This window comes from Rhipicephalus sanguineus, chromosome 3 (assembly GCF_013339695.2).
Source record: "Rhipicephalus sanguineus isolate Rsan-2018 chromosome 3, BIME_Rsan_1.4, whole genome shotgun sequence".
Taxonomy (NCBI): domain Eukaryota; kingdom Metazoa; phylum Arthropoda; class Arachnida; order Ixodida; family Ixodidae; genus Rhipicephalus; species Rhipicephalus sanguineus.
In genome coordinates, this window is record NC_051178.1 from 150,701,406 (window position 1) to 150,727,621 (window position 26,216).

The window sequence follows — 26,216 nt, forward strand, 5'->3', positions numbered from 1 at the left end:
AATGAATGCAGGCACGCACATCTCTTTTTCTGCATTACCACTACTTCCCCGTGTTCTTGCATATGATCAATCGAGATGCATTAAAATGAAGAAACGTCATCGGCAGATTTGTTGAACCAAACGGCAATAACTTAGAAACACGCTCATTCGTTCATTGCGACAGCGTCATTTCGCGCATGTCGTATTCGATTCAGCTTTTCATGCTTGCAGATAAGCAGGGATAACTCACATCTTGTAGACCAGAAGGCACTGGACATAAAGCCACGTACGAACTGTATGGTACTGCGACATACGCGAGACGCGAATAAGATCGCCAGGTGTCCGAGGGAGCAATGTTGTTTACATTTTAAGGCAGAAAAAAAAAACTTTAGTCTGATTTATACTTACTAGAGTAATCTCCATGTGCCTGCTGTCGGGCGTCACCTTGATGCCGTTCTTCAGCCACGTCACCTGTGGCATTGGATCGCCGACCACGGTGCAGTGGAGCTTGATTCGGTAGCCACTGGGCGCAATGCGGTTATCGAGGCGAGTCACGAAGCGAGGCGCCTCGCCCTTAGGTTGCGGCTTTGCACGCAGCTTTACGGGCTGCGGTTCCTCGGAATCGGACGAGTCGCTTCTCGACAGTCGCCTGGACATGTAGCCTCGTGATCCTGACTCCGGGTATGGTCTGACGCGCGACGTCGCCGATGAATCCGATGTACCGTCGGCCTTTCGGCCGCTGGTGCTTTCCTTGCCACCGTTCTGGTCTCCGGAAGGTCGCTCTCTAGTCTTAAGCTCTCGTCGAAGCATGCTCTGCATCGATCGCAGGAGTTCCAGATCTCGCTCCAAGCTGGACATTTCCGACGAAATTCGGCTTTCTAGCCTGTCGATGTTTGTCTTCTTGACGCTGTAGTCGTGTTCGATGCTCCTGGAGAGCGACGTGATCCTTCGGGAATATGACCTTCTCGTACGTACGTCGAACTCCTTCACTCGTGCAGCCTTCTTATAGTACAGCGCGTCGTGCATGTAAAACTCTCCATAGTATTCGCCTGCTTGCGGCTTCGTACTCCTAAGTATTGGTCGCTGGTAGCCGAAGCTTGTATCCACTCCAGAGTCGGCTGGCGAAGCAGAGAGCAGTTCGCGCCGCTTTTCGTAAATCGGGTGCTCTAGCAGTAGCTCAGGCGACGCCTGCGGCGTGACAATTCTTGGAACTGGTTCGTTCGGCTTGACTGTCGTTATGATCGCCATGGGACTGGGCACAGTTTCTATGTATTCTACCGAACAGCATGCGCGAGACGGTTGCTGAAGCCTGCGGAGGTTCGACTCGGTCAGCAAGGTGTCGATGATGTAGTTGATTGCGAGTGGAAGTCGCTCGCTGAGAGTGAAACGGCACACTATGGGCAGTGTCCTCTCGGGGTCCACGAACATGCTGGTCGACTCGAGTTCTAGGGGAGGCGCGAGAACGAGAAGTGGTTCCGAAACGTCGATGATGAGAAAAGATGACTCGGGAAGCAGGTTCCTGTACATGTTCCACTGAGCCTAGAGTGACCACTCTGACTGCGATTCCTTCCGGAGGGTGCGGTGCTGACACTTCCTGGGTTTGGTCGAGAAGTAGTGGAGGTGAAAAGACGACAAGGTGAAATGTGTGAGGCACGAGGTGAATGCCAGGAGGCTGCTCGGTGTCCGCGCGCCTCTTGACAGCGAGTGTATCGTCAGCATTCTGCCATGTTAAGACAGTGACTGTACAGCTAACGGTGAGAGGAATGTATCCATGCGTAGCCTGTTCGTACCTTGGTTCTTCGAGGGAGAGGTCAAAAACGTCGTCCGCTGCATAGGAATAACTTCGTACGAATGTTCTCTAATGCGAACCGTGACGGCCTCTTAGGTTCAGGCAACAATGGCGCTTCCAGTAATGGCTCTTCCTCGGTTGCTGCGACAACGGCCTCCTCAATCGGAACAGCCTTGCACACAGCGACGTCGCTGGTTTCGAGACTGGCACGTTTCGCCAGTGTGTCGTTGTCGATCTCGGACACTTCGACAGATTCTACCTTGACTGTGGAGCTTGGCACGAGGGTTTCGTAGTCACTAAGTTCACTAGGCGCGAGTGGAGCTGTAACCTGAGACACCACCTCAGAAACGGCGGCGTCTTCGTTGAGGAATTCGTCAACGTCAAGCGAAGAACGCTGGTCATCGCTGTCATACTTGGTGACAGTGAGTGTAACGTCTTCTTCTATGGAACCCAACTCCTGCTCCGTTGCGATAGCTTCTGTTTGTTCTGTTGATTCTACTTCTGTGGCTAGCGTGTCGCCTCTAGAGTCTAGTCGTGGCAGGCTGACGGGCTCTGTGCTGGGGCCTGGCTTGCTTGTGCCGTAAACAGTGACCGCTCGCAGCCTAAATGCGTACTTGGCGCCTTCTTCTAGCCCATATACAGTACAATGTTCGTGATGGGTTGTTGTCGCTTTTAGCCAAAGCTCATTGTCCATCTGTAAAAAAAGGCGGGGAATGTAATTAATATTCGTTCCTTTTGCATAGATGTGATCCCAAATGAATTCCCACGGACAAAAAATATTTGCTCACGAGGCGCTTTTCGACGACGTAGCTACTGACAGGACTGCCACCGTCGTTATCCGTTGGCTTCCAGGCCAACGTGCATGAGGTCCAGTCCACAGAAGTGATTTCGGGCGGCAAACTGGGAGGGTCTGGTTCACCTGTAGTATAAGGTAGAAGTTTTTATATATGGGCAAGTTGCTGTGAACATAAAAGTAAATATTAGACAAACATACAAAATCCGAAAGCATGTTCAGATCAGAAGCTCGGAAATGAATGGGAAACCAATACTACGCGACCGTATTCCATATTCACTTTTACTAAATTATTCTTAAACTGATTTTCGCTACAGGGCTTGGCACATCCTCCTCCTGGATTTTTAGTATGGCAGTTAAGCTCAGCAGCGGCACAAATTTAAGTTTTTCTCACCTTGCCATGAATTATTCTATTCGTTCAATTAAGCGTCCAATGAGAGAATTAGACAGTGCTTATAGCTGTAGTACGCGCAGTCTATCTGGCTGACTGGCAGCGCTCGAAATCATCACCAGAAATCGTACAGGTTGAGTGATACGGATCATTATTGAGCTGTTACGCGCTTAATGTTAATGTAACGCCATGTAAAACGTACTGCAGATCGAAGATTCCGTGCACCTAGATAACTGAGACAGTGGTCATAGAAAGCTCACACGAAGTAACGAGTAACACACCTGTTATCATGATGTCGACAGAAAACACGTCGCTACCGTGCTCGTTGGTGGCTTCCAGCGAGTAAGTGCCCCGATGGTTGCAATCAGCGTCCACTATTTTGAACAGTATTGTCTGATCTTCGCTGTCGACGGTCACCGAGCAGTTAGGGTCTTCAAAAGTCAAAGGCTGGTCATTTCGCTTCCACACGAACGTAGGAGGTGGGTGGCCGGTGTAGGACAGCTTGACTCGCAACGTCTCTCCGGAATCGAACATGAGGCCATCCTTGTAGGCCGGGGAGCTGATCAACTTCGGTGGTGCTGTGGGGAAGAAAAAATCGACAAGGGGCCATGCCTGTAAAGCAAGTAGCCATCACGAACACCACGGGTACTCAGGTTCTGAAATACCGGTGACATGGAGTTGCAACAAACGTAATATGCCGATTATAAAAAGGTGAGGAAACAGTATGCTAAGGATGAAATCCCCGGTGTGACAAAGTCATACATCAACTTAACACTGTGTGAGTAAAGTAACGGAAAGAAGAAGGGGTAAGAAAGCGCAGCGGTATAAGTAGAAACAACGCTTCCCTCTGTTTTCTTTGCAGCCCAAGTGTGTTCCGGGAATCTTAAGTTAAAGCGGGCACTGAGTTTTGCATTCCAGTTTAAGCGAAAAAAGAACTCATCTGAAATGTTTAACAAAGGCGGATAAATTATGGAAATGATAGTCATAGCAAATTCCTACACATATATACTTCTGGGACTCTCGACGCAGGTTGGCGGGAATCGAACGTGACTATTACCTAGAACCGTCAGCTTTGCTGACGTCGTTTTCAAACCGGCGTTGTTGAGGGCCTGGCATTCAATCTTGCCCTTGTCTTCGAGACGAACTTGTTTGAGAGTCAATGTCGAGCTGGCCAGGGAAGTGTCGATGTCCGCACGTGGCGACTCGAATAATTCTTGACCGCCCTTGTACCTTTTTATGAAAGAAAAAAAAAAAAGAAGGATATGTGGTCACGGCATCAATGCAGTCGTCTGGGCATTTCATTGCTATTTTTGGCCCACCGAAAGCTGGAGAGCTTTAAAATGTAGCAAGGGTCGTAGTGCAGTGCCAGCTAAAGCGCAATGGTTCAGCCCGCACCAGCGACTGACACCAACACCTCGGATATTCAACAAGCTTTTCATCCAGTGGAGTAAAGACGAGAACTTATGGAGGACCATAACTATATGGAGTAAAGACGAGAACTTTTATTTGAACTGCATTTCTCAACTTAATTGTCACGTAGATTTTAACTTGGGGCTTGAGTGGCCCTGGTCAATTTCAGTTAGCGTCATATTTCGTACGCACTACCCTGTCTGTGGTATACATATGATAAGGTAAAGTATCATTGGGCCGGTTGTTAATTGAAAAAGTTGGTGGCGCAGTGGAGGCGTTGCAGATCATAAACTAAAGCTTAATTGTATTGTGTGAATAGCTTGTGTCAAGAACAAGAATATCAGAAGTGTGTCTTGAAGGGCCTGTTGGTACATGTTACAGCGCTGAAAACAGCGACAAAACGGGACGAAGCCTAAGGAACAAACAACACAAGCGCTTCTTTCAAAGCAGTAACAAGAGTCTCTTCGTCAGGGTATAGATTACGCATATACCTTCACAAACTGCGGCCTTCGGAAATCAATACTTAGCCTAAAAGTTTATCCAATACGTAGCCGGAGCATCGAAGCTGCATACATGGGAGTTCAATAAAAAACTGAAGTCATTCACTGTTAGAATGTGACATGAACTTGTAGAAAAATCTAGATGTGTAAGTAATAATTTTGTCAGAAGAGAAATGAGGTTTAAATAGTTTACCACTTTCTTCATATCAGTGATTGGCTGAATTGCTTAATAAAAGTATTTCAATCTGTTTGCTAACATAAGCGCAATAACCGAGTTCTTTCGCACTAAACGTATTTCCTATGTGCTAACCTCACACGGTAATTACACGAGACCGTGAAACATTTGGTTGAACATGTTTTCAATGTTGATTAAAAACCTGGAATACTACTGAAACTCTGTAAGAGTACGAGCTTAGACGTAAAACATTCATTTTTTTCGTGGTATGCTGATCCTGATCCCTTGTAACTTGTTGATAAGATAAGACTGGAATTATTAAAGAACCTGTTACCATGTGATCTCTGGTGTAGGCTTTCCTGTAAACTGGCAGGTGAAGCAGGCGTCATTGTCAACGAGAACATTGACGTCGGAGAGTAACTTGGTAAACTCCGGCGCTGTCATCGATGCAACTGAAATGGAAGTAAACGAAATCTTCGTCTCAGCAAAATTAACTGTCAGTGATTATATAGAACTTTTTTTCTGTTTTGCTACTTTCTTCCGCTATATAGCAATCGATAAGACACGCTATAATCTCTCACTCTTGCAGCAAACACACGCACCTTGCCTGTGTGCCAAAAATCAAAGAAAATGGTATTGGGAGCCGACACCTTGTCGATGTTGTGTCGGAACATAGGATCTGACAAAAACTTATGCAAGCACAAAAGATGCGCTGGCAACGAAGGTTTTAGAATCTATTCGAGAACGCAGAAGGTTCCTTTGCTCGGCATTGAGTCATGTAACCGTAAACGAGTTGAAAGAAGCTGTGAAATATTTATTGAATGGAGCTGTGATGTCATGCAGTAATGCAATATGAATAGTGGATTAATGTGAGAATTGTGTTCTTAATAGCTGCCCCTTTAAACGATGACATTCGTCTTCGTACCACCCTCCAAAGAAAAAAATAAAGAAAAAGGAGCGCAATACAGGCTTGAACACTGTATTTAAGACAAATGGTGTAAATTACAAGCAACGACAACGCACTCAAATACTCCGAAGCTATCCTGCCTGTATTTACTGCGCACAAAACAGCTGATAAATGTGTACTTTCTTTCAACACGTGGGCAAAAGTTATGACAACCGACATTGCGCTGTACATTTCTAATGGACAGCACGCGTAATCTACGCGAATAGAACTGCCCTTCACCGCAGACCAATGTGGAGAAGCTCAGGGGTAGAGACACATAGGAGAACAAGAGTGAACTAGGGTGAAACACACTCAGGTCGTCTGAAAAAGGCGTCAGACACTTGACTGCTCGAAAAAAAAAATAATAGCATGCATCGTTATTTCGACAACGTGTGACATATCTCCTGATATTAAATATCGCAGAGTATATATACCACCGAAATGTACCTGCTCTGTAAAAGATTTATCTTCAGATCATGGGTTTGGTTTTGAAATCGTGGGCTTATTTGGCTGTTACACAAGCAATTTCTTAGTTTCGTGTAGTACAGTGCCTACTAGTGAAAAGAACGCGAAAAACAGGGAGCCCATCCCCATAGTCATTTTCATTGCTAATAATCGAATTCAGTACCATGAAGTCAGCTGCTACTGACAGAGAACAGTAGCGTAAAAAGCACAGGAGGTGGCATACAACTGCTTACATAAAACAGTCTATAAGAACTGAAGCCATTCTCTTTGCATTTATATCGACGCGTTGGACAACAACTCGAAGCGCCTTGCTGTGTTCACCTTTCCTGGTGATGACAATGGGCTCGGACGGCTTGGACCACTTGCCCATGCCGCACTCATTCTCTGCGCTGACGCGGAACGAGTACTCGATGCCGGGCACCAGGTTCTGCGCCACGAACTCGGCCTCTCTCTGCTGGCTCACGACGATCCACACGTCGCCCACCAGGTCACAGCGCTCGAGCACGTACAGGGTCACCCCGTCGCACGGGGGCGCCCATGTCACGATGCACGCGTCCGGCATGGTCGGGTGCACGACAACCACGGGCGGATCAGGAGCAGGAGGCTTCTCTGCGTTATCACGTGCAAGCAGTTGTAAGCACATACTGCGAAATAACGAGAACCTTCGATTAGGTCTGCGCATCATCCGAGTAGCTCTCTACTGAAAGGCTTGTAATCTGTCTCTACATTGTTTAAAGGCAGTCGCATCTGCGCAACCGCGAGTGCTTTGTGCGTGTGCTCTCTTGTCAAGAATACGCGCTGTTAGCCTCAATCCATTTCACTCCATTCTATTATTTTATAATTCATCGTTAAAACATAAATGCTAGGACAGGGGATCCGTTATTATAGCGGCTTGACAAAGGCCCCTGCCTCTAAAGTATTTAGCAGACGACAATCAACGTTTTTTAAAGACGATAGTCTTTCTTGGGATACTTAAATGGAGAAATTTTGGTCTGTCTGTCTGTCTTTCTGTTTGTCGGCACGTCACTCGATTCAGCCACTCGGCCAAAGTTGAACCACTTGCCCAAGGGCCAGCCATCTTGAACTGATACGGCTGTTCATACTTGTGAACGTTGTCGATCAAAAAGTAAATATCATGCATATCTCAGGCGCAGCATCACTAAATAAGTATTAGGTGGTGTGTACTTTTAATAGAAAATGCATACATACGTAATTCTAAAGACCCTAGTTTCTCAAGCTGCGCTGAAAATGCTACTGCGCTGAAACTTGCCTTCGTCCGTGCCCTCTGCACCAACGTTACTAGAACAAACTGCTCTGCACGATCTCATTGTTGAGTTTCGGTTTCGGTTCTGTATTACACTGTACGAATGCCATGGGGCGCCGTTCTGGCATTCCTGTTTTAGCCAGGTGACGTGTAAATAAAAGAGTGTGTGGAGAGTACTCGTTGAGTGCGGACGTTTCTTCTGCTTCAGCGCTTCGCGCCAAACCGCGTGTTCGGGCTGGCTGGCGTCCCCGCTGGTCACGTTGGTCACCGCCGGTCTTCGCCTGCTGCTGCGCCGGGACTACCAGCCCGCAACACAGCACTCATGTTTCCCGACGTATTGCCAGATGGCGTCCATATCTCACGCAGCGCCTCTTCTATCGTCTTTAGACGACATTTGCAGCGAAGCACGCAGATACGCGGCCAATTTTTATACATGAATGCATCCAAACAACAGTAATGCATCAATACACGAACAGTGTTTTGAAAAACATGGCAAGAGACGCATCTCATCTGATCGATCAGAAAGCTAACAATACTGGAACGAACATTGCTTTAAAGATAAAGAAGCGGTTTCTTCAGCAGCGCAGTTTCGTCTCGCAGGTGTGTCAAATCACGCCACGTCGCTTTCATTATATATGTACACCTAATGAGTGAAACACATCTAGAAGACCAGTATGACACCATAAACTGAAGTTGGTGACTGCTCAAACCAAAGCCATTTACACTAGGCAGACAGACATAAAAAGAAAAAGGTAACAGCTTTGTATTTTTGTCCAATATCTTTAGAAATGTTGAAAAAAAAGTCGATGCTGAGATATTGCTCTACAACTGGCGATGAACTGAATCCGTGCCACATGCGACATTTTTCGCGAAACTGAAAATTGACATTTCCCAACACTGTTTCTACCCAGAATATTACAGTAGTATGTCATGTGGCTACTGCTTGAAAAGGACTTGTCAGTCAGCACATGCACATAACAGAAATTCATACATTCAACAATATTGGGACTTAGGCACAATTTTTTCACGAGGCTCTCAGGATGGCCACGGGAATTGAACTCTGAAATTTTTTACCAGCCAATATATCGTCACCATCAATCGCTTCTATATATTTACAATACTGCACAGCCTGTTATACTCAGTAATGTACAGTATATAGTGTGCGCCAAACTCACTTGGCGCTGCCTGTACTCGGACGGGCTTCTTGTCTACGAGCGCGTCGCCGACGCCGGCTTGGTTCTCGGCGCTGACTCGAAATACGTAGAAGTGGCGACACTTGAGATCCTCGACGGTGAAACGGGTTCGGGCGTCGGGCGTCCTCAGAGAGAACTTGGCAATCTGCGCCGGCGGAGGTAGAAAACGAGCATCTTCACGCAATCATTCTGGGGACGAAGCCAAGCTATAGGCTATACTTGGCTGAGCTGAGCGCAAGGCATTCCACGCCACTGAGCCGTAGGAGTTCCTTTCAGAACTACATATTGAATAATGTTGCGAATCGATGTGCTCTTCCTGAGAGGAAAGTGCCATATTAAGCTTTGAAGGACAGAAAGTTGAGCTAGTTGGTAAGGATTCATGATAAAAGAAGGTAGGGGTGCAGACAAGAACACAAGAGAAGAGAACAGGACAACATAAATGCCGCGTTGTCTTGTGCTGGCTTGTATGGTCTTGATCCCTTATCGTGTGTCTGTGCAAAGAAGGACACATCAAGACAGCACAAGATTACAAAGCGTTCGTGTTGTCTTGATCTCTTCTCTTGTCTTGATTGTCCTGATCTTGTGTCCGTGCTTGCACGCCTGTCTTATTTTATTGTGACGCCATATTAAGGTCTCATATATTAAAGAAGGAATGCCAGTTAGGTGCTATAGTGCAGACGTGATTTGCGAGGGTAGCAAACCTGTCGCAGCAGGAGTTTTTAGAACAGAAAGAAAACTTTATAAATTTGACAGTGTGTGCACGTATACGAGTAATGCATAGTCTTGCTTCGACTCGCTTGATAGCCTTGCAAATAATTCGGCCACTGTAACATATGACTGATGCTCATTCTTTACTATACGATGTATACATGGGGTATCTTCGGACTTTCAGTGGGTGCCAGTTACTCTCTCTTACATAAAAATTCATCTAGTGAAGCCCACAGGTAGAGAAAAAGATATATAAAACACGCCTAAACTTCGAGCCAACGCTCATAAATAATTAAACGCACCAAATGTTAAAAGTTAAGTCACATAAACAAGTGCGAAATAGTCAGCTTTTGAGTCAGAACACGTAAGTAAACTGTTGCGAACCAAAGCAAGCGGTATAACAATGTGGAAGCTTCTTACCTCAGCAGCAGACACATCTCGATATTCGACGATGTAATTTGCGACGGCGTCCCCGCCGGCGTTGAGGGGCGGCTTCCACGATAGCCGAACGGAGTTCTCGGTGACTTCTTCGATCACCAGTGGTCCCACGGGAGCCGATGGGGGCACAACCACTCCTGCACATATTGATATTCTCACAGTGAGGAAACCGAACAGACGAATGAAGGCGAAGAGCTCGAAGTTGAGGGTCATCGGATAGTGCCTGCATTACCGCATTATTCACTGCCGATCCCTCCTAGTGGCTTGACCGTCCCGCCAGGACCTAACCAACAAACGAACTGGGCCACGTTTTTAGGTGCATAAACTTTGATACTGGTTCTGCTACTTCTATTTGTACACCTATTTGTAAGTTACGTCAGCCTCCATGGCTAAGCTCGAGGGCGTGGGTTCGATTCCCAGCCACGGCGGCCGCATTTAAATGGAGGCAAAATGCAAAGAACACCCGTGTGCTTAGATTTAGGTGCACGTTAAAGAACTCCAGGTTGTCGAAATTAACCCGGAGTCCACCACTAGGGCGAGCCTCATAGTCATGCTGTGGCTATGGTGCGTATAACCTCAGAAATTATTATATCACCAGCCTTCATGTGACGCCATTGTACGCGACTTTTTTTGTTCCGGGTATACCGGGGCAACGTAAAGCAGCACTTGCTCTAAAAAATGTTCGTGACATTCTTGATCATTCCTGGTGACTAAAGAAAACCTGCCTACTGTGACGAAATCGTAGGGGATGGCTGTTTGTTGATTAACTTATTGATGCTGGCTCTGTAGCCTGGTTTAGTTGGCGGAACATTACAAAAAACACAAACACCTTAGCGACAACTCTACTATGTTATCCCTTCGAAAAGACCGAACGCAACGCGAAACACCACGAAGTATGAAATACGAAAATCGTTTATCGAACGCAAGCACTATAGCAAACGAAATACTATATACCATCTTTTATGAACAAGAGTTTTAAACAGTTACCTTCCTTATTTCTCAAGTTTCCCCCCGCCACGGTGGTCTAGTGGTTATGGCGCTCGACTGCTGACCCGAAGGTCGCGGGATCAAATCCCGGCCGTGGCGGCTGCATTTTCGATGGTGGCGAAAATGTCTGAGGCCCGTGTACCTAGATTTAGGTGCACGTTAAAGAACCCCAGGTGGTCGAACTTTCCGGAGCCCTCCACTACGGCGTCTCTCATAATCATATGGTGGTTTTGGGACGTTAAACCCCAGATATTATTATTATTATTATTATTTCTCAAGTTTCGAAATGTGTCTGTGAGCAAAGATAATATCCTGCATGAAAATAACTAAGTATATGCTTCGTCAAGGTTTACGTGCTTGCTCGCAACACAATAATGCATCGCATATTTCATTTACTTGTGCACGTTACGCCTTGCTGAGGCGTCGACCACACTCTTTTATGTAAAATGGTCAAATGCTTGCATGCAGACCTTCTGCAGACTTTCCAAAACCGGTAATATGTGGTATGCTTATTTTATATTTTCTATCTGCCAAGCGGTACTATTTTTTTAAATTTCATTTTTCACTGTTGCATAAAAAGAGTCGTTTATTAAAAGTTTCCTTCTGATGTTTCGTTAAGTCCATCGGTAGGTTTCAGTTTATTATGTTTCAAACAATTTTGCTCCTTGGGTCTCACAGAAGCAATATGATGTAAGAATAAACAAGTGAGCTCAACGTCATCTAGTATTGTAGAAATAATGTAAGTTTAAACCCATCTCACCTTTGAATCCCGCCTTCCCCTATCTAGGTAATAGCGTCATATTGATGGCATTTAGGGTACTCTGAATTACAATATTTGGTCATTAAATTTACGTGTGCACGTTGACTAATATGCCTGCAGCACGTTTTTCGTTAAGAAAAAAGAGAATCGTAGTTTTCATGTTTTAAACTGACCTAGATATGCACGAGAAGCTACGATAAAAATAAAACAAAAAAAACATTACCAACATGATTCATGTCCTTTCACATTGGTTTGGGTGAAGGAAATTTTTCCGCACGGACGAGCAATCGTTGCAAACGTGAATATATATAAAAAATCAGCAAGCGGTTTTGGTCACTCTGCAATACATAACCTATTTCAGTGCGATAAATTTGCTTCGTGCGAATAGACTACTCTACTAGAGAACTCTCCGCAATGCTTTATTTCTGAAAGCCCGTTGGTGCCCGTGTTCTTAGTTATTTCAATGCAAACTAGAATTCCGCTAAATGGAATTATAGGAACGACGAAACATTTTTTTACCTACTTTTTCAAGCGTAGTTTTAATGCGCCGCACAAGCCGTGAAACAAAGTCCTGCCTTTCCGTGCGTTGTCGTTGTGCCTCCCAGTCTAACTTTGTTGGTAATGACTTTGCAGAACGCGGGGCGAAAGTCGTAAAAGCGGTACGCTGAATTTTCGGAGTCCCGGAAACTTTAATGGCCCTACTCTTACTGACCCCTTTCGCATGAGCTACGTCGCTGCTCGAAACAGAATTTGTGCGTTGATCATTAAAAGCAGCTCGACCACAAAACATTTATGTTTAATTTCTCAATGCATTTCTTCGCACTGTGCTTTGTCTCACGCTCTTTTCTTTTCTGTTTATTCGATTCCTCTAGGAATATCTCTGACCTCTCAAGTTTCACTCGGGCATGAACAACCGTTTCTATAGCAAACAAAAACACAGCGTTTTCGTTTTCGCTGTTCCCCTTCTAATTCCACATGATGGAACCCTTGGACGTTAATTAAACAGTTATTTGTAGTTGCACACTGGGCGCCCGCGAATGTTTTTAATGTTCAAACGGCACCTCACTACCACTGGTGGCTGGTTTGCATCCTGAACCGAGTACAGTAATACTTAAAAGCTTTCTGGCCTCTCGCAATCGACGCTTGGAAATAGGCCTCGGCCTGCAACACGAAACGCACTGACCTTCGCTGCGGACCGCTCGCCACTCGAAGTAATTAAAGATACAAACGCCGTCAAGCTGCCTTTCTTCGAGTTGCTGAGGTAGGCGACTCAAGCTTGACACCTGCCTTTACTTTTCTTATTGGCTCTTTCTTTTTTTGCTACAGTGGTGCACCACTTCAGCCCAAAGCTAAAACCGTCTCAAAATGTGCGGAGGCAACTGAAGCAGAGCACTCTCGCGAACAAGACAAAAAAACACAAAGCTGCCGGGTCGTGCAGGCATTTCTTTTGCTTCCCGGTGCGGTGACGCTGCATGCGAAGGCGCCGGCAAAGAAAAACTGGGAGGGGGATGATGTTGCGAAGAAGCGACACGGTTTTCTGCTCACAAGGTCTAGGTAGGGGGCTCTTGCGGTCTTCGATGCGAAGGGAACCTGGATGCCGGGGTCTACGACGAGACACTGCTCTCAACCGCGTAAGCCTCCTGCTTTTGTGCTCGAGTCGACAGTAGTCCGAACACCGTGCTCGCCTTTGCGCGCCGTTGAAACGTGTGCCTCAGGAAACTCCGAAGACGTCGACCATACGCACACACACACTTTCCGCGAAGAACGGAGAGCAAACACAACACGAACACGGTGTTCCCGGCGCAACTATCTATCCGGCTCCAACCGAGGGCAGGGATATGTGGCTCGCAACAGAGAAGAAGACTTTGGAGAAAGCGTATGGCCGCGAGGGGAAAGGCCAGGTAGAGCGAGGCTGTGGCGGCCGACGGTGGGAAAGAGAGGAAGAGAGAGATGTGTCGACTCTCCGGCGCTCCAGAAATAAACCCTGATTCAGGGGGAAAACGGGCCGGGGCCTTAACGCGGGGGTCTGAGACAGCTTCGCGCTTTGCAGTCAGTGTTTTCCACCTCCCTTCCCCGCCATCGCAGGATCGCCCACAGCGAGCCAACAGCGAGGGTTTGGCCGAGACGGTGTTCTTGTCGCACTGTCGCGGCGAGCCCGGGAGAGCGCGTTCTCAACTCATTTAGATCGCGCTGAGTCGGCGCGTCTCGCTCGTGCGTTGCTTGCTCGAGAGGCGTTGTCTGTACGCCGAGGGCCTATGGCTGTTTCGGGTCAGCGAGCACCGAAGCTCAGTCTGTGCGCGGCGGTGTTGTCTGCGAAATCTAGCGAGACTGATGCGAAACCAACAGTGATTCGATGTTCCTTTTTCGTCTCTTATCGCAACCTCTATGATTACCAGAGGCTGTCTCGGCAAGTATACTTATGTACTGGGCATCGTGAATCAATGTGTTACTTCCAACGAAAACAATAGCCTCTATTGTTCGGAAATCTTTTAGAAGCACGAACAAGAAGTGAATTCATTGTCGCTTAGGTATGGTCATTCATATCTTCCATACTGTACGTAAAAGCCAGTTGCCTCGCTGATACATCCACAGGTATCTTGGGCTTACTAATGCAGTTTTGCATTTCGCTGCTCACTTCACACGAACTGCGGAATTAAGACATGTTTTGCTACTATACATGGGCTTACATACCTATTGTTCCTGCAATGACATCGTCTACCTCACATCATTTACTTCTGCAAACAGCTTAACTGCACTAACATAGGTAAGAAAAAGGGAGAATTTCTAATGCATAAAAGTTATTGAAGGGATTGGAGTCGTTACCTGGTTGTTGAACATGCTGAATCGTTAGTGCATCAGAATATGGGTCTGTATGAATGATCCTTGTAGAAAGCTGCCGATTTTGTGAAGTGCAGCGCAGTTGTTGCAGCTCACTGGGCTTCTTATGGTGATTAATATCAAGAGGGTGTCGGCAGCTCAATTTCTTGTGCGGCTAGCTTGCGCTTACAGAGGTGCGCGGTTACTGACGTGTCAAACTTATCGTTATATAGCCTATACTGGCATTACAAAATGGTGAGACGTTTCCGTGTTATGTTTGAATCAAAGGTAATAGATTCCTTCTATCGGTAGTAAGGCTCATATCTCAAGACAAATGCATAACTTAGCTCTTTACCGAAGGAGCCACCGGTGTTTGAGCAATGATCACGAGTTCCGTGGCGATAGCTATGCAATATTTGTACTAACGTAAACATAACGTCACTGTACTTCAACCTTAATGGGATAAATGAACATGCAACAAGTATTTGAGCTATATTTTATGCCTGCGCGTTTTCTTAACCGTCACACACAAGGAATAGGAAGAGAAAAGCATAATATGTTACAGTATTCAGCCTTTGCCACAATGCTGCTTTTCGGGCTTGCGTTGCATAGTATGCTACCTTTAGCTGGGCTTTCACATCATGAGCCCAGGTTTTTACGTACAGCGTTTTATACTTTATGTATTTCCACATGCTAACGCAGCACAACGAGAAAGCGAGCGCACACGCCTGCTCAGGGCACACGAGTACATATTCCCGAAGCGAATGTAAACAGTCCTATGTCGCGAGCGGCCTATATATCGAGGCGTTGATGACTCATTCAGGGCAACGGCGGCGTAACACGGTCACGTCATCGGTCTGAGAGGAGCTCTCCGTCACACGTCAAAATAACAGAGGCATTCTTGGCCCGCATCTCAAGATGTTGTTGGAGCGCGTCACCGTGTGTAGACTCCTCTACAGTTCTAGTTATCAACTTTTTTTTCTTTTTGCAGAGGTTCTAAAGAGGCATAAAAAAAGAGAACATTCTGGATGAATCATGTTGCCCCGAATAAATTGAAGCGGTCGGGAACACCTCTACCTGCGCGCCGTGCTGTCTGTAACACCATCTGGCAAAGCATGGCTGCGTGCCAGGAAAGCTCGTGCTAAACGGACATGCTGTATGGTGTTATTAAGCGCACCTGAAGATGAAATCTGGGACAGCCGGAGAGGTAAAGATGTGCGGTCGCGTTCTAGGAACAACATAAGAGACGAGGACGACGCTGAGCGCACGCGGCTTGGCTGACGTGCGATTCATTTTACATATTAGGAATACGGCAGCGAACTACTACTGCCTAAAGCCAAGATTAGCATTTTCTCCTGCAAAAATGAAGACAACAGCCGTAACTACCAACTTCGAATAGCATCATGATTTTAGAGATTTAATCTGTATCGAAGAGCTGCACGGAATATTTTGTGTTTTTATGCCACAAGTAATTTTCTTGTTAGACACTGTTGGCAGTACAAGTACGTGCTGCTCTTCTATCAATACAAGAGCATATCGTGGGTGAAAAAGCGTTGTCATGATGCTATTTTGCAGTTGACAGTCTGTTTAATGAACTGTATGTTGAAAGTAATATTACGAATGCCACAAGAATACGAAGAAATATGTTTCTTCATGGCGTCTACGCTCACGTGCAACTAAGTAGATACAAACACACAGGCATATCAACACTTGCAAATGCCGACACGATGTACAGATTTTTGTCTTGAAACTCAAGCTCCAGGTTGCGGGCATCCTGCAGGGGCATCGCTGGCCTAATAGAATGCAGGTCATTTTTTCGATACTAACTGGGAAACTATAGCTGAACTTCGTAGCACAATCATAACAGAGCATCCAAAAAAATGGTGGCAGCTCTTTACGAGAATATGGTGAGGTCATTCAGAAGATTTGTATTACCATTCGTGAGTGCAGCTGATATTGAATACGTGTTGCTGGTCATCCTTGCGAGAACACACAGGAAGCGCACCCGCCGGAGAGTGGATGCATACTGAACACCCGACATTTCGTGTAAATAAATTCTGTGCTTCTTTCACACTGTAATATGATCCAAGCACATTTTCTTAATCGCCTTCCTGCTTCAAAAAACGTTGCACGGTCCCTTATTCATTTGCCTAAGGCGACTCGAACATGAAGGCCATCTTCTTCGTTTTCTTCTCAGTCGATTGCATACAATATCTCACATATTTTGGCGACCTGGGATGTCATGATGACGTCATATAGTGACGTCATAACATGACGAGTTGTTGCACCCGCCAACGCCGCCACCGCTGACGGGCACTCTTCGCTTTTGATGAGGTATCTAAGGCTTTAATAAGATCGCTCACCTGGTGGCCGGACAATCTTGGTGCCCTCAGGAGTTTCGAGGGGCTCGCTCACGCCAACCTCGTTCCAGGCGTAGATACGAACCAAGTACTCGTGACCTTCCTCCAAGTCCTGGATCTGAGTCTTCAAAGTTGGGGCGTTCACTTGACTGACCTGCGAAATGCGTGTTTTTTTGCTTTGGCTGATGTTCGTTAGAACTGTATATATAGAACACATACATGGAGAAACTGTTTTAGGCTTGCCGAGGATGTCGGCCCATTTATTGTAGTGCGTTGGAGCGAACTACAAGAATAACGTTATAACTGAAGTAGTCATTGTCAAAACAGTGAGAAGTTGCTGGCTGGTTATAACGATGAAGTGCTGGCTTTACTGTCAGACAATGGAAGAGCTTAACATCACCTTCGGTAGGAATTACAGAAACGAACACCCTTTTTAGAGATATTTGTGTTGACTGCTTCTCTGCAGACTGCAGCAACTTACACCTCATTGAAGGGCGAAGCACTTGCATTTTTATGGGGACCTCGGAGTTTGTATGTGGACGCCACATTTGATAGTGATAAACATAGTAGTTGGGCTCCTTAAGATTATGTTGCAGTAGACGGTTGCCTCCAAGTTCCTTCACATCTTAGTATTTGTTCTATGAGAACATACTCGTTGCTGTCCCTCCTAGTCTCAATTCCGGTTGTGTTACGCGAGAAAGTTCATTACTCGCTGCATTTACACAGGTTTGATGCAAACATCGTGAGCAGCTCTTCTGCCGACGAGTCTCATCATCTCGCTCTCGCCAGAAGTAACTGCTTACGATCGGTGTCCAAGCAGCTCTGTTAGAAATAGCATGCCAGAGTGTGGCTAGCAATGTAGGGACTTTTTACCTCCATCCAAAGTGTCCTTCTCGGCTCCTTCACAGCAACCACGTACCCCAGAACCGGACGGCCTCCGTCATACAGGGGCGCCGTCCATTTGACGTCCATGGAGAATGGTCCCGTTACGACCACGAGCAGAGGAGTCGAAGGCGGATCGGGTCGCTCGGCTGCTAACGCTGGAAGTGTGCGAGGTGAGATTACATTTCTGTCGCGTCATTTCTGTTGCAGGCAACTACTCAAATGACTGCGTCAAAAATACGCAATACCGCCAGTGTTTATCAACTTTTTTTTTTACATCTACATAATTCTTTTTCCTTTTTCCCATTTCTTTAGAGTGCGATTTCCTCACTAATTTTACTGACGTGTGCAAAGTAAACGTGATCCCTTCAGGGACTATGTATGGGATGCCTTTGGCAGCAAGACGCAGCGGAGTTCCCAGATTCAATGCCTGGTTTTTCTATGGTGCTGCCGACTGTCAAAAGCTAAAGTAGAAGTTTAGACGTTACTTTCTTGTTACATCTTCTTTTGGCATTCATTATACAGCTAATAACACCCGCCGATGAACGACAGATCAAATGATAGAGAAGCGTTCTTCCAATAGAAGTTGAAATAAAATGACCTTACGTGCCTGTAACATAGGGACGCCAGATGTCCGGCTTTCTTCCTTCTTTTTTTATTAAGGAAACCTTTTCCCAACTACAGTTTTCATTGTGTAGCCAAGCGCTCATGTCATTTTTCGGACGAGCTATTGAATTGTAATAGCTGCGGGAAGTGGAGATAAAATTATTCGTTTACTGTATAATTATGTTTACTGTATAGCTTAAGAGCACTTACTGAAAGCCACTTATTGCGCTCGCAAGTGAGCATTATTATAGAAACACACAGTCCCGAACAGAGACGGATAAAGTTTGAATATCCCGCGGACCGTGCGTTGTGGTTTCGCGTTGTTTCCGCGCGATGGCAGCACCATGTCAATGTGAAAGAGGCTTTTCCGAGTGGCTGTCGCTGCGTGGCCTCCAAGATTGTAACGCACCGCTGGCGGTCTTTAAAGGGGTACTGACACCTTTTTTCAAAGGCGAGTTTACTCTGCCATACATATCTCCTCTATGCAGAGATGGCTCTGAGCAAGTGTGAAGCTCAGCAAATGCTGATAAGATATTTTAATTTGATATTAAAGTCAATTTTTCCATGGCGCACCTACTGACATCGACACTAGCTTGACGTCAGGCTACAGTACAAATTCTGGTGACTTCACGCAGCAGTTTGGCTTGTTGTGATGACGTTAGGTACCGAAACTTCCAAGATGGCCGCTTGTACGTCATCAAAACTTCCAAAATGGCTGCTCGTGCGTGGAAACGTCACTCCATATTGTGCGAGCACGTGACGAAAAGCTCATACCGTGTTCTGACGTCAGGGTACAGTAGAAACCGAAACTAGCTTTTAAAAACATACTCTAATTACTTTTTCGGGGCGCACTCGCGCTTAGCGCTACCTTTTCTAGGTACTTGAGGGCTTAACCTTTCATTTGGCGCAAAAAAACGACAACTGAAAATATTCGTGTCAGTACCCCTTTAAGAGCAGGGTCGTTGACATTCAGGGAGAATCGCTGCCAATGGAGGGCGCTAGTGTGCGTTGCCCTGTTCACCAGACGTGTGTGCTGAGTAAAAAAATAAATCGATGAAAATAAAGACGGTAGTCGCTGCTGTCGTTAGGTGCCTTGCAGTTTTACGGTATTATTATTATTATTATTATTATTATTATTATTATTATTATTATTATTATTATTATTATTATTATTATTATTATTATTATTATTGTTGTTGTTGTTGTTGTTGTTGCTGCTGCTGCTGTTGTTCACTAATTGGCGACAAGGAGTCGCCTAACAAGCTAGATCTATTCAAGTCTTAAAATAAATCGATTGGTGACAATTGTAGGGGCAGGAAAAAGGGGAGTGAAATATAAAAGAGAGCAGAGAGGAGGGCCATCTTCCCGAGATGAATGTCTACATTGCCGAGCGCCAGATTGAGTACCGGTCTCCTCCTTAGAAAACAGGTGATTGCTTCCATGAACATGTTTTACTTACGTTGCAAGTAGCCATAAAACCATTGCCAACTTCTCTGATAAGTGCTGGCCACTAGGATTACGCGGTCATAACTAACAATCGTCATCGGAGTGTATGGGTCGAAGACGGGTATTTTCTGCGCGCCCGCACCAAGGCGCCCAATTAAAAAAAAATGCTGTTGCAAATACAGTTGCGTGTTACAACAGACACATCACCGTCATAAATTTGTCTATATGAAGCTATACGAGAATACGAGAATTGCACGAAGAGAAAGAACAAACGTCATATATATAGCCGGACAATCTTGGAATATATATATATATATATATATATATATATATATATATATATATATATATATATATATATATATATATATATATTCTTCGCCTTCAGCCGGTAAGTTTCCACCATTAGAACCGCTGTATAGAAAAGAAAAAACACAAAAGGTAAAGTATGCTAACACTACCTGTGCAACTTTAACCAAAGTTTGATGTCATCCTCCTTTTTTTACTGCTTACAGTGATGTGCGAAACAGTTACTCTTTGAGCGGTTCCTGAAGCAGACGTGGGCATTCTAAACATACGAGGAAAACATTAATTATATAGCGCACAATGGCCAGAGCTGTTACGTCACCAAACATGGCAGCCGGCAGGTAAAGGCTATGCCGGTGTAAAGAATCTACACCACAAGCTTCCATACCGCCAAAGGTTCCGCAAGCAGAAGCGCTAGGTAGTTCGCAGATATGTTATACATTGCAGCTCGGCCGCATGGTTTACCTGGCCCGCTACGTTCTGTACAAACGGGGGTTGTTTATTTTTTGTTGTGTAATGTTCAAAATGGCACTTGGTGTACTTTAATTAAGGTTAATAAATAACTCCTCCTACTTCTCCATGTGAAGCATATTCTGCTTCACATATCATTGACAGAATATCTCCTAAAGTTTGATGCAATTTGATAACACGCCGGAGGCACTTAAGATGTTTTCATTGTTCCCATAGACAACCAGCAGGGACCTCTGGAGTAGAGGATAGCAGAAACGCTGTCATTATTCGCCACTGACCCAGTGGTCCTGCATATCTTGAATTCAGTCTATGTTGCTTTATAGAATGCTTATAGATATTTTTATTCCTAACCTCTTTTTGCTAGTAAATAATTTCTGCGTTAGAATAATGTGAGCGTAGCTTGTTACAGCTACAAATGTTCTTTGTACCTGGAGTTTAAAATCTTTGTTTTTCGAGGCACCTAGAAGCCCAGATGAAGGGAAGAAAAATGTTTGGAAATTTCAAATTTTATCACACAAAAGTCGCAGGTAAGAGTTCAACTAAAATTGCTAACCATACACTGGCCCACCACAATTATCCCACCCCCAGCAATATCTCATTACTTACGCTCATCTTCACGCAGCTGCACAGGTCGATCCGTCTCGAGGACGGTGGTGAGACCCATGGAACTCCTGGCCAACACTCGAAACCAGTGCTCTGAACGCAAGTCCAGATCGCGGATGACGTAGCTGGTAATATCGGCGTCCAGAATGACGACAGGCACCCAATCTTGGTCGGAAGGGTCCCGCTTCTCGACGATGTACGACAGGGCCCGTATTACGCCCCGTGCCGGTGGTCCCCAGTGTAGTGTTACGGTATCCGGCGGTATCACGTTGATACCCCATGGTTCGTCGTCGGTGTCTGTTATCCCAGAGTCTGCAGGAATCGTAGCGAAAAAAAAAAGAAACAAAACAAAAAACGTATGCGTAAAGCAACTTATTTTGACGCTCCGCTGAACGTCTTATTACAAATAACAATGCAGCAATTTTTACAGCGACAACGTAAGGCAACGAGGAACATTGTGCAGATGAGTAGTCATGAGATATACCTAAAAATTATCGCGTCATTATCAGCCGGCTTTATCGTGCAGTAACTTAGTTCATCTTTGCAGCGGTGTACGCCTTCAGCGCAAAATTATGTCAAGCGATATTTCTTTTTCTGAGGGCAACACCTGTTTCTCCGAGTGCGTAACTAGAAAGATGACCTGCTGTTCTGGATACCATACGTTCAAAATACGTTTCACAGTTCTCTTAAGCAAAATGAATTGTTGCTTACGCTACGACGCAATAAATGGAGATCCGCATTAAATGAATCGCCGATCCGAAGAAGAAAAAGAAAATCTGCAGGTGTCCCTAATCATTGACTTAGGTGTCTGGTAGTGGCAATCGCACGTCGGCGTTCGTGTGCCCTTGGGGTATTCCTTGGGTGAAACTTGTGCTTCGCGTGTTGCCGGAGGGGATCTCAGAGGCCACGCAGAAAGAAGCGCGCAGTTCTGACCTGCTCCGCTAGGTGCCGCAATGATCCCGGCTGCCTACACTCTTTCAGTGAACTCAATCAGTTAACTTTAATTAATTATCCTGACAGTTAATTGGTCCTCACCTTAAGTAAAGCTACGCTCCGATATCAGTTAACTTTAATTAATTATCCTGACAGTTAATTGGTCCTCACCTTAAGTAAAGCTACGCTCCGATATCATATGTATCCAATATAAGTTTTAACTTGAATCAAGATCATCTATTTCTGCTTTTTAGAAGATTTTTTTTCTGAATATTCTCAGAACTGGAAGTGCTCGACCGGAAGTGCTTGGAAGAGAAACAAGAGTTAGAATGTCACTGGGTGCTCGTGTCAATAAATATCTGTCATAGCCCCCGAGTTTTCACGTCGCGCGTGCAACTGCTGCTCTCGGAAGCCTTAAATCGACACTGATATCTACCATACCTGCCGCCATGCATTTGTTAATCGTCAGTGTCAAGCACAATCCAACCGAGAAGAGAACTTGCTTTTATGCCTTCTATTTTTCACCGTACCGTGCAAGTCGGCCGACGATGACGGTTCGGAATGGTCCGCCATGTCTGATTTCTCGTCTTCTATGCTCCCGTCGGAGGAGGACACGTCGACGGGACCGTTCTTTGTCAGTTGCATATTGTCGTGTCGTGCCCTCGAAGCCCAGATGCCCATCCAGCAGCCACCGGAAGCCGCATTAGCACTCCGATGTCGTTGCTCCTCGCATCGTATCTACTCACTTCTCTACAATGGTCCTATAGGAATATAAAGGACACAACAATTCACGTGAGCCGAATGACCGGATAGTGGAAAAGGTGTTTAGAAACATGTATAGAAGTGCCTCTGCCGTGCTTTAGGACATACAGAACACGAATACATTTCACATCTGGCAGATTAACGGCGGCTTTCAACATTTAGCGTGCATTCTCTTCTGATGTAAAATTATGCGCAAATCGAGCTGTAGGTTCAGCTAATGTGATACCATTTTATGCTAGTATTTCATTGCGAAAGGAATGTAAATGGCGAGATGCTTTGGTTAGGAAAGAAATCGTAGTAAAGAAACACGGGAACAATGTCAAATACCTTGCATGTGCATATTGTGAAACACCTTTCATGCAACGAAATTTGTCACCTCTCTGTAGGACGATACACACAACGAAAAACTTAGCCCTTCACCCTATCTTAAGAGGACTATCTTAAAAGTAACGCAGCCTAATTAAATGCACAGCAAAAAACTAAACAAAAACAAAGGCAGGAAGGATTGTTTTGGTGAGCTTTGGCTAAACACACATGTATGTAACAAATGAAGGTCCCTCCTCCCAAGAAAAAAAAAGACATAAAGTAAAAAAAAAAGAGAACTCATTTACCCAGGGCAGAGTGCCGGCGGAATTGAAGGTAAGCGCTATTTAAAAGCTGCATAGTACACGTAAGAAATAAAACGCGCAAGAGCCTCTGACACACTTACTTCAGCAGTGCTTGAAGCACGGTTAAATTAATGGCTTCAGTGCTGCAATGCTCGGGCATTGTCGCTAATCTAATCACATCAGGAAAACAGCACTGAAAAAAAAATGAAAGGAAAAGCGGCTCTTATAGATTACGATTCCGCCTTGAGTATGCAATTGCTGTTTCTACAAACGATGAAACGCAAAATATGAAAGCGATAAATCCTTTCTCTGAATATGCTCATCCCGTCGCGTTGTTTGAAATGCGAAACTGCCCGACACCACCGCCCAGTAGTTGTCGCGTTCTTCTGAACACGAGGTCACGTTTTTCGTCTCCGCCAATGACTGCCGCGTCGCTGTTAAGCGGCTCAATGCAGAAATTCTTCTGAATCTGCTTAGAGTGCTCGTTATAGAATGGTTTAAAAGTGTTCCAGATTAGCACGGAGTCTTCGACTATGTCGCGTGTGGTAACATCGGTGTTAGTTTGTGATGGTTTAGCACGTTCTTTATTTGCCCCGTATTGCATTTTTCACTGAGTCCACTTTTCCGGAGATCGGCAACATCCTCCCACATTATACGCCGTATGAGAAACCTTCTCGAAAATCCACCTCCTTTCATTCGCATGGCCATCTCCATAAAGATCATTAACTGTGGTTAAGCCCTTGGATCCAGTATCCACTACAGGACATATACTCTACCTTCCTAATCTAACCTCGCCGATTCGACGTCGTAAGCTTTCATTCAATTTAAAAGCTCACGTTGAAAAGGATGGACCCAATTCTGTTACAGCACACCTCGGTTTTCAAGAGTATTTAGATGTGTTCACCAGTAATTAGACTCAGAATATAGTGCAGTGTGAACGTTCCTCTCGCATCTCTTTCTTTTTTCATAATAACTCGTAGCGCTAGAAATGAAAGGTTAAACTTCATTGAACATTTTTTATAGCATTCGAAGAAATCGATCCACCATTTATCATGCTAAAAAAAAAAAACGAAAGCTACAGCATAAAAAGAAGAAAAGGGAAGGACAAGAAAATAAATATTTAAAGAAAGGTTGCCAATTTGGAAAGCACGTTTTCTAAAATACCTCGTTGCCTTAAGCGCGCACACAAACATACAAAGCGGAGCATGAGAGGGCTTGAGAACGAATATTTTTCTCCTGAAGTTCCGGTGGAGACGACCTAGAATCAAATAGGACGACGCGACTTCCGGGATAGTGCTCCGAGAACCGTGCCCCCACTCGTTTGTATCTCAAGCGTTCCGCATCGCTTGACATTTGGTACTTTCAGAAGACACTTGGAAATAACAATGTAACGTATCAACGTCAACAAATACATTTTTTCGTTTTTTTTTTTATTTAGAAAGGCGCTCATGATCATGACGTTCAAATTTGGCTGTCAGGCAGCAGCGCACGCATACTACATCCGGAGCGCCAGCCAGGAAACAGGAAACCAGTTGGCGTAGACGTTTTCATTTTCATTTTTTCTTTGCTTGACAAGTTATAGGAATTAGAGGTACGTGCAAGAAGCTCTCTAACTGTGTACCATGACGGCGTACGGAGGTTAAACTGGCATAGAATTACGGGTTCCACTCGGTCGCACATGTTGATTCAGTCTTTTTGGAAATTATATAGAATTTTAATATTAAGGCTGCCACAAACCGATGATTGTGTTGAAATTTCGGCTGCCTACCACGTCGCGTGTTAATCGCAATGTAGTGTCGGGTTAAATTATGTAGAAGTTCACCTATGTGGCCGCCTCCGTGAGGAATAGCTGTCTTAACCACCTAGCGTGGCCACAACAGCATGCGGCTTTTTCGGCGCGCTGCGAAGAATTGTCAAGGATGTCTCTCGTATTTGTTAGCTACTGGTATATATCGCACAAAAAAAAAAATGTTGCCCAGAAGTGTTGTCCAGTAGGAAAAGGATGCAGAGCAAAAGGTGACTTACCCCGCGGTTGAGCCGGCGTCTCCGGGTCACATAAAAAAAAGAAACAATTCCCCCCCGTCCGAGTCGGGGACGAACCATGTGTTTGGGGCGTGGACTGTGACGCCTCGAGTCACGTGGGATCCGAAACGCGAGCAACGTAACGGTCACGTGATGACACCCTTTCGCGGGCTCGGGGAGAGGTTTCTATTTTAGAAAACGAGCCGGGGTCTCGGATTCTGAGAGAAGACGCGGCGAGGGCCCGGAGGCAACCAGGCTTGGATCCCGCGCAGCTTGGATGCTGCTCGTCGACGCCAACGCCGAGTCGACAAGTCGTGAGGGGCGAGGGGGGGGGGGGGGGGGGGAGAGGGGGGAAGTCTGCTAGGAAGCATCGCTCCTCCGGGAGCAAGGATATATTTTGGGCGCCGGCCAGAGTCCGTCCTCGACCCCATTCCGGGTCGCGACAAGCTGTTCGCCACTGGCTCTTAGCATTGTACTTCGCTCTCGCTCGGTCGCGTACAGCCTTCCGGCTGAATGGAACGGCGTCGACGCGTATAGCTTGAGAGAGGCCTTTAACGCGAGTGCATCGACGTGAGGACGAGGCTGTGGCCAAAGTCAAGGCC

General features: G+C 45.6%; 1 protein-coding gene across 1 annotated transcript in view; it reads right to left on the bottom strand.

Annotated features, from left to right (window-relative positions):
• The window catches only part of LOC119387460 (titin-like), a 42,075-nt gene extending 16,305 nt beyond the window's left edge, over positions 1-25,770 (bottom strand). Inside the window, exons 1-14 of the mRNA XM_049414178.1 lie at positions 25,618-25,770; positions 22,753-22,983; positions 21,293-21,601; positions 17,849-18,015; positions 16,979-17,129; positions 10,034-10,188; positions 8,888-9,050; positions 6,770-7,057; positions 5,372-5,489; positions 4,010-4,182; positions 3,234-3,530; positions 2,557-2,687; positions 1,797-2,462; positions 388-1,518 (exon numbers count right to left, since the gene is read on the bottom strand). Of these exons, the coding sequence (XP_049270135.1) occupies positions 388-1,518; positions 1,797-2,462; positions 2,557-2,687; positions 3,234-3,530; positions 4,010-4,182; positions 5,372-5,489; positions 6,770-7,057; positions 8,888-9,050; positions 10,034-10,188; positions 16,979-17,129; positions 17,849-18,015; positions 21,293-21,601; positions 22,753-22,903 (3,900 nt within the window). The 5' untranslated portion in view covers positions 22,904-22,983; positions 25,618-25,770. The remainder of the gene's footprint in view (positions 1-387; positions 1,519-1,796; positions 2,463-2,556; positions 2,688-3,233; positions 3,531-4,009; positions 4,183-5,371; positions 5,490-6,769; positions 7,058-8,887; positions 9,051-10,033; positions 10,189-16,978; positions 17,130-17,848; positions 18,016-21,292; positions 21,602-22,752; positions 22,984-25,617) is intronic.
• Positions 25,771-26,216: the final 446 nt, after the last annotated feature.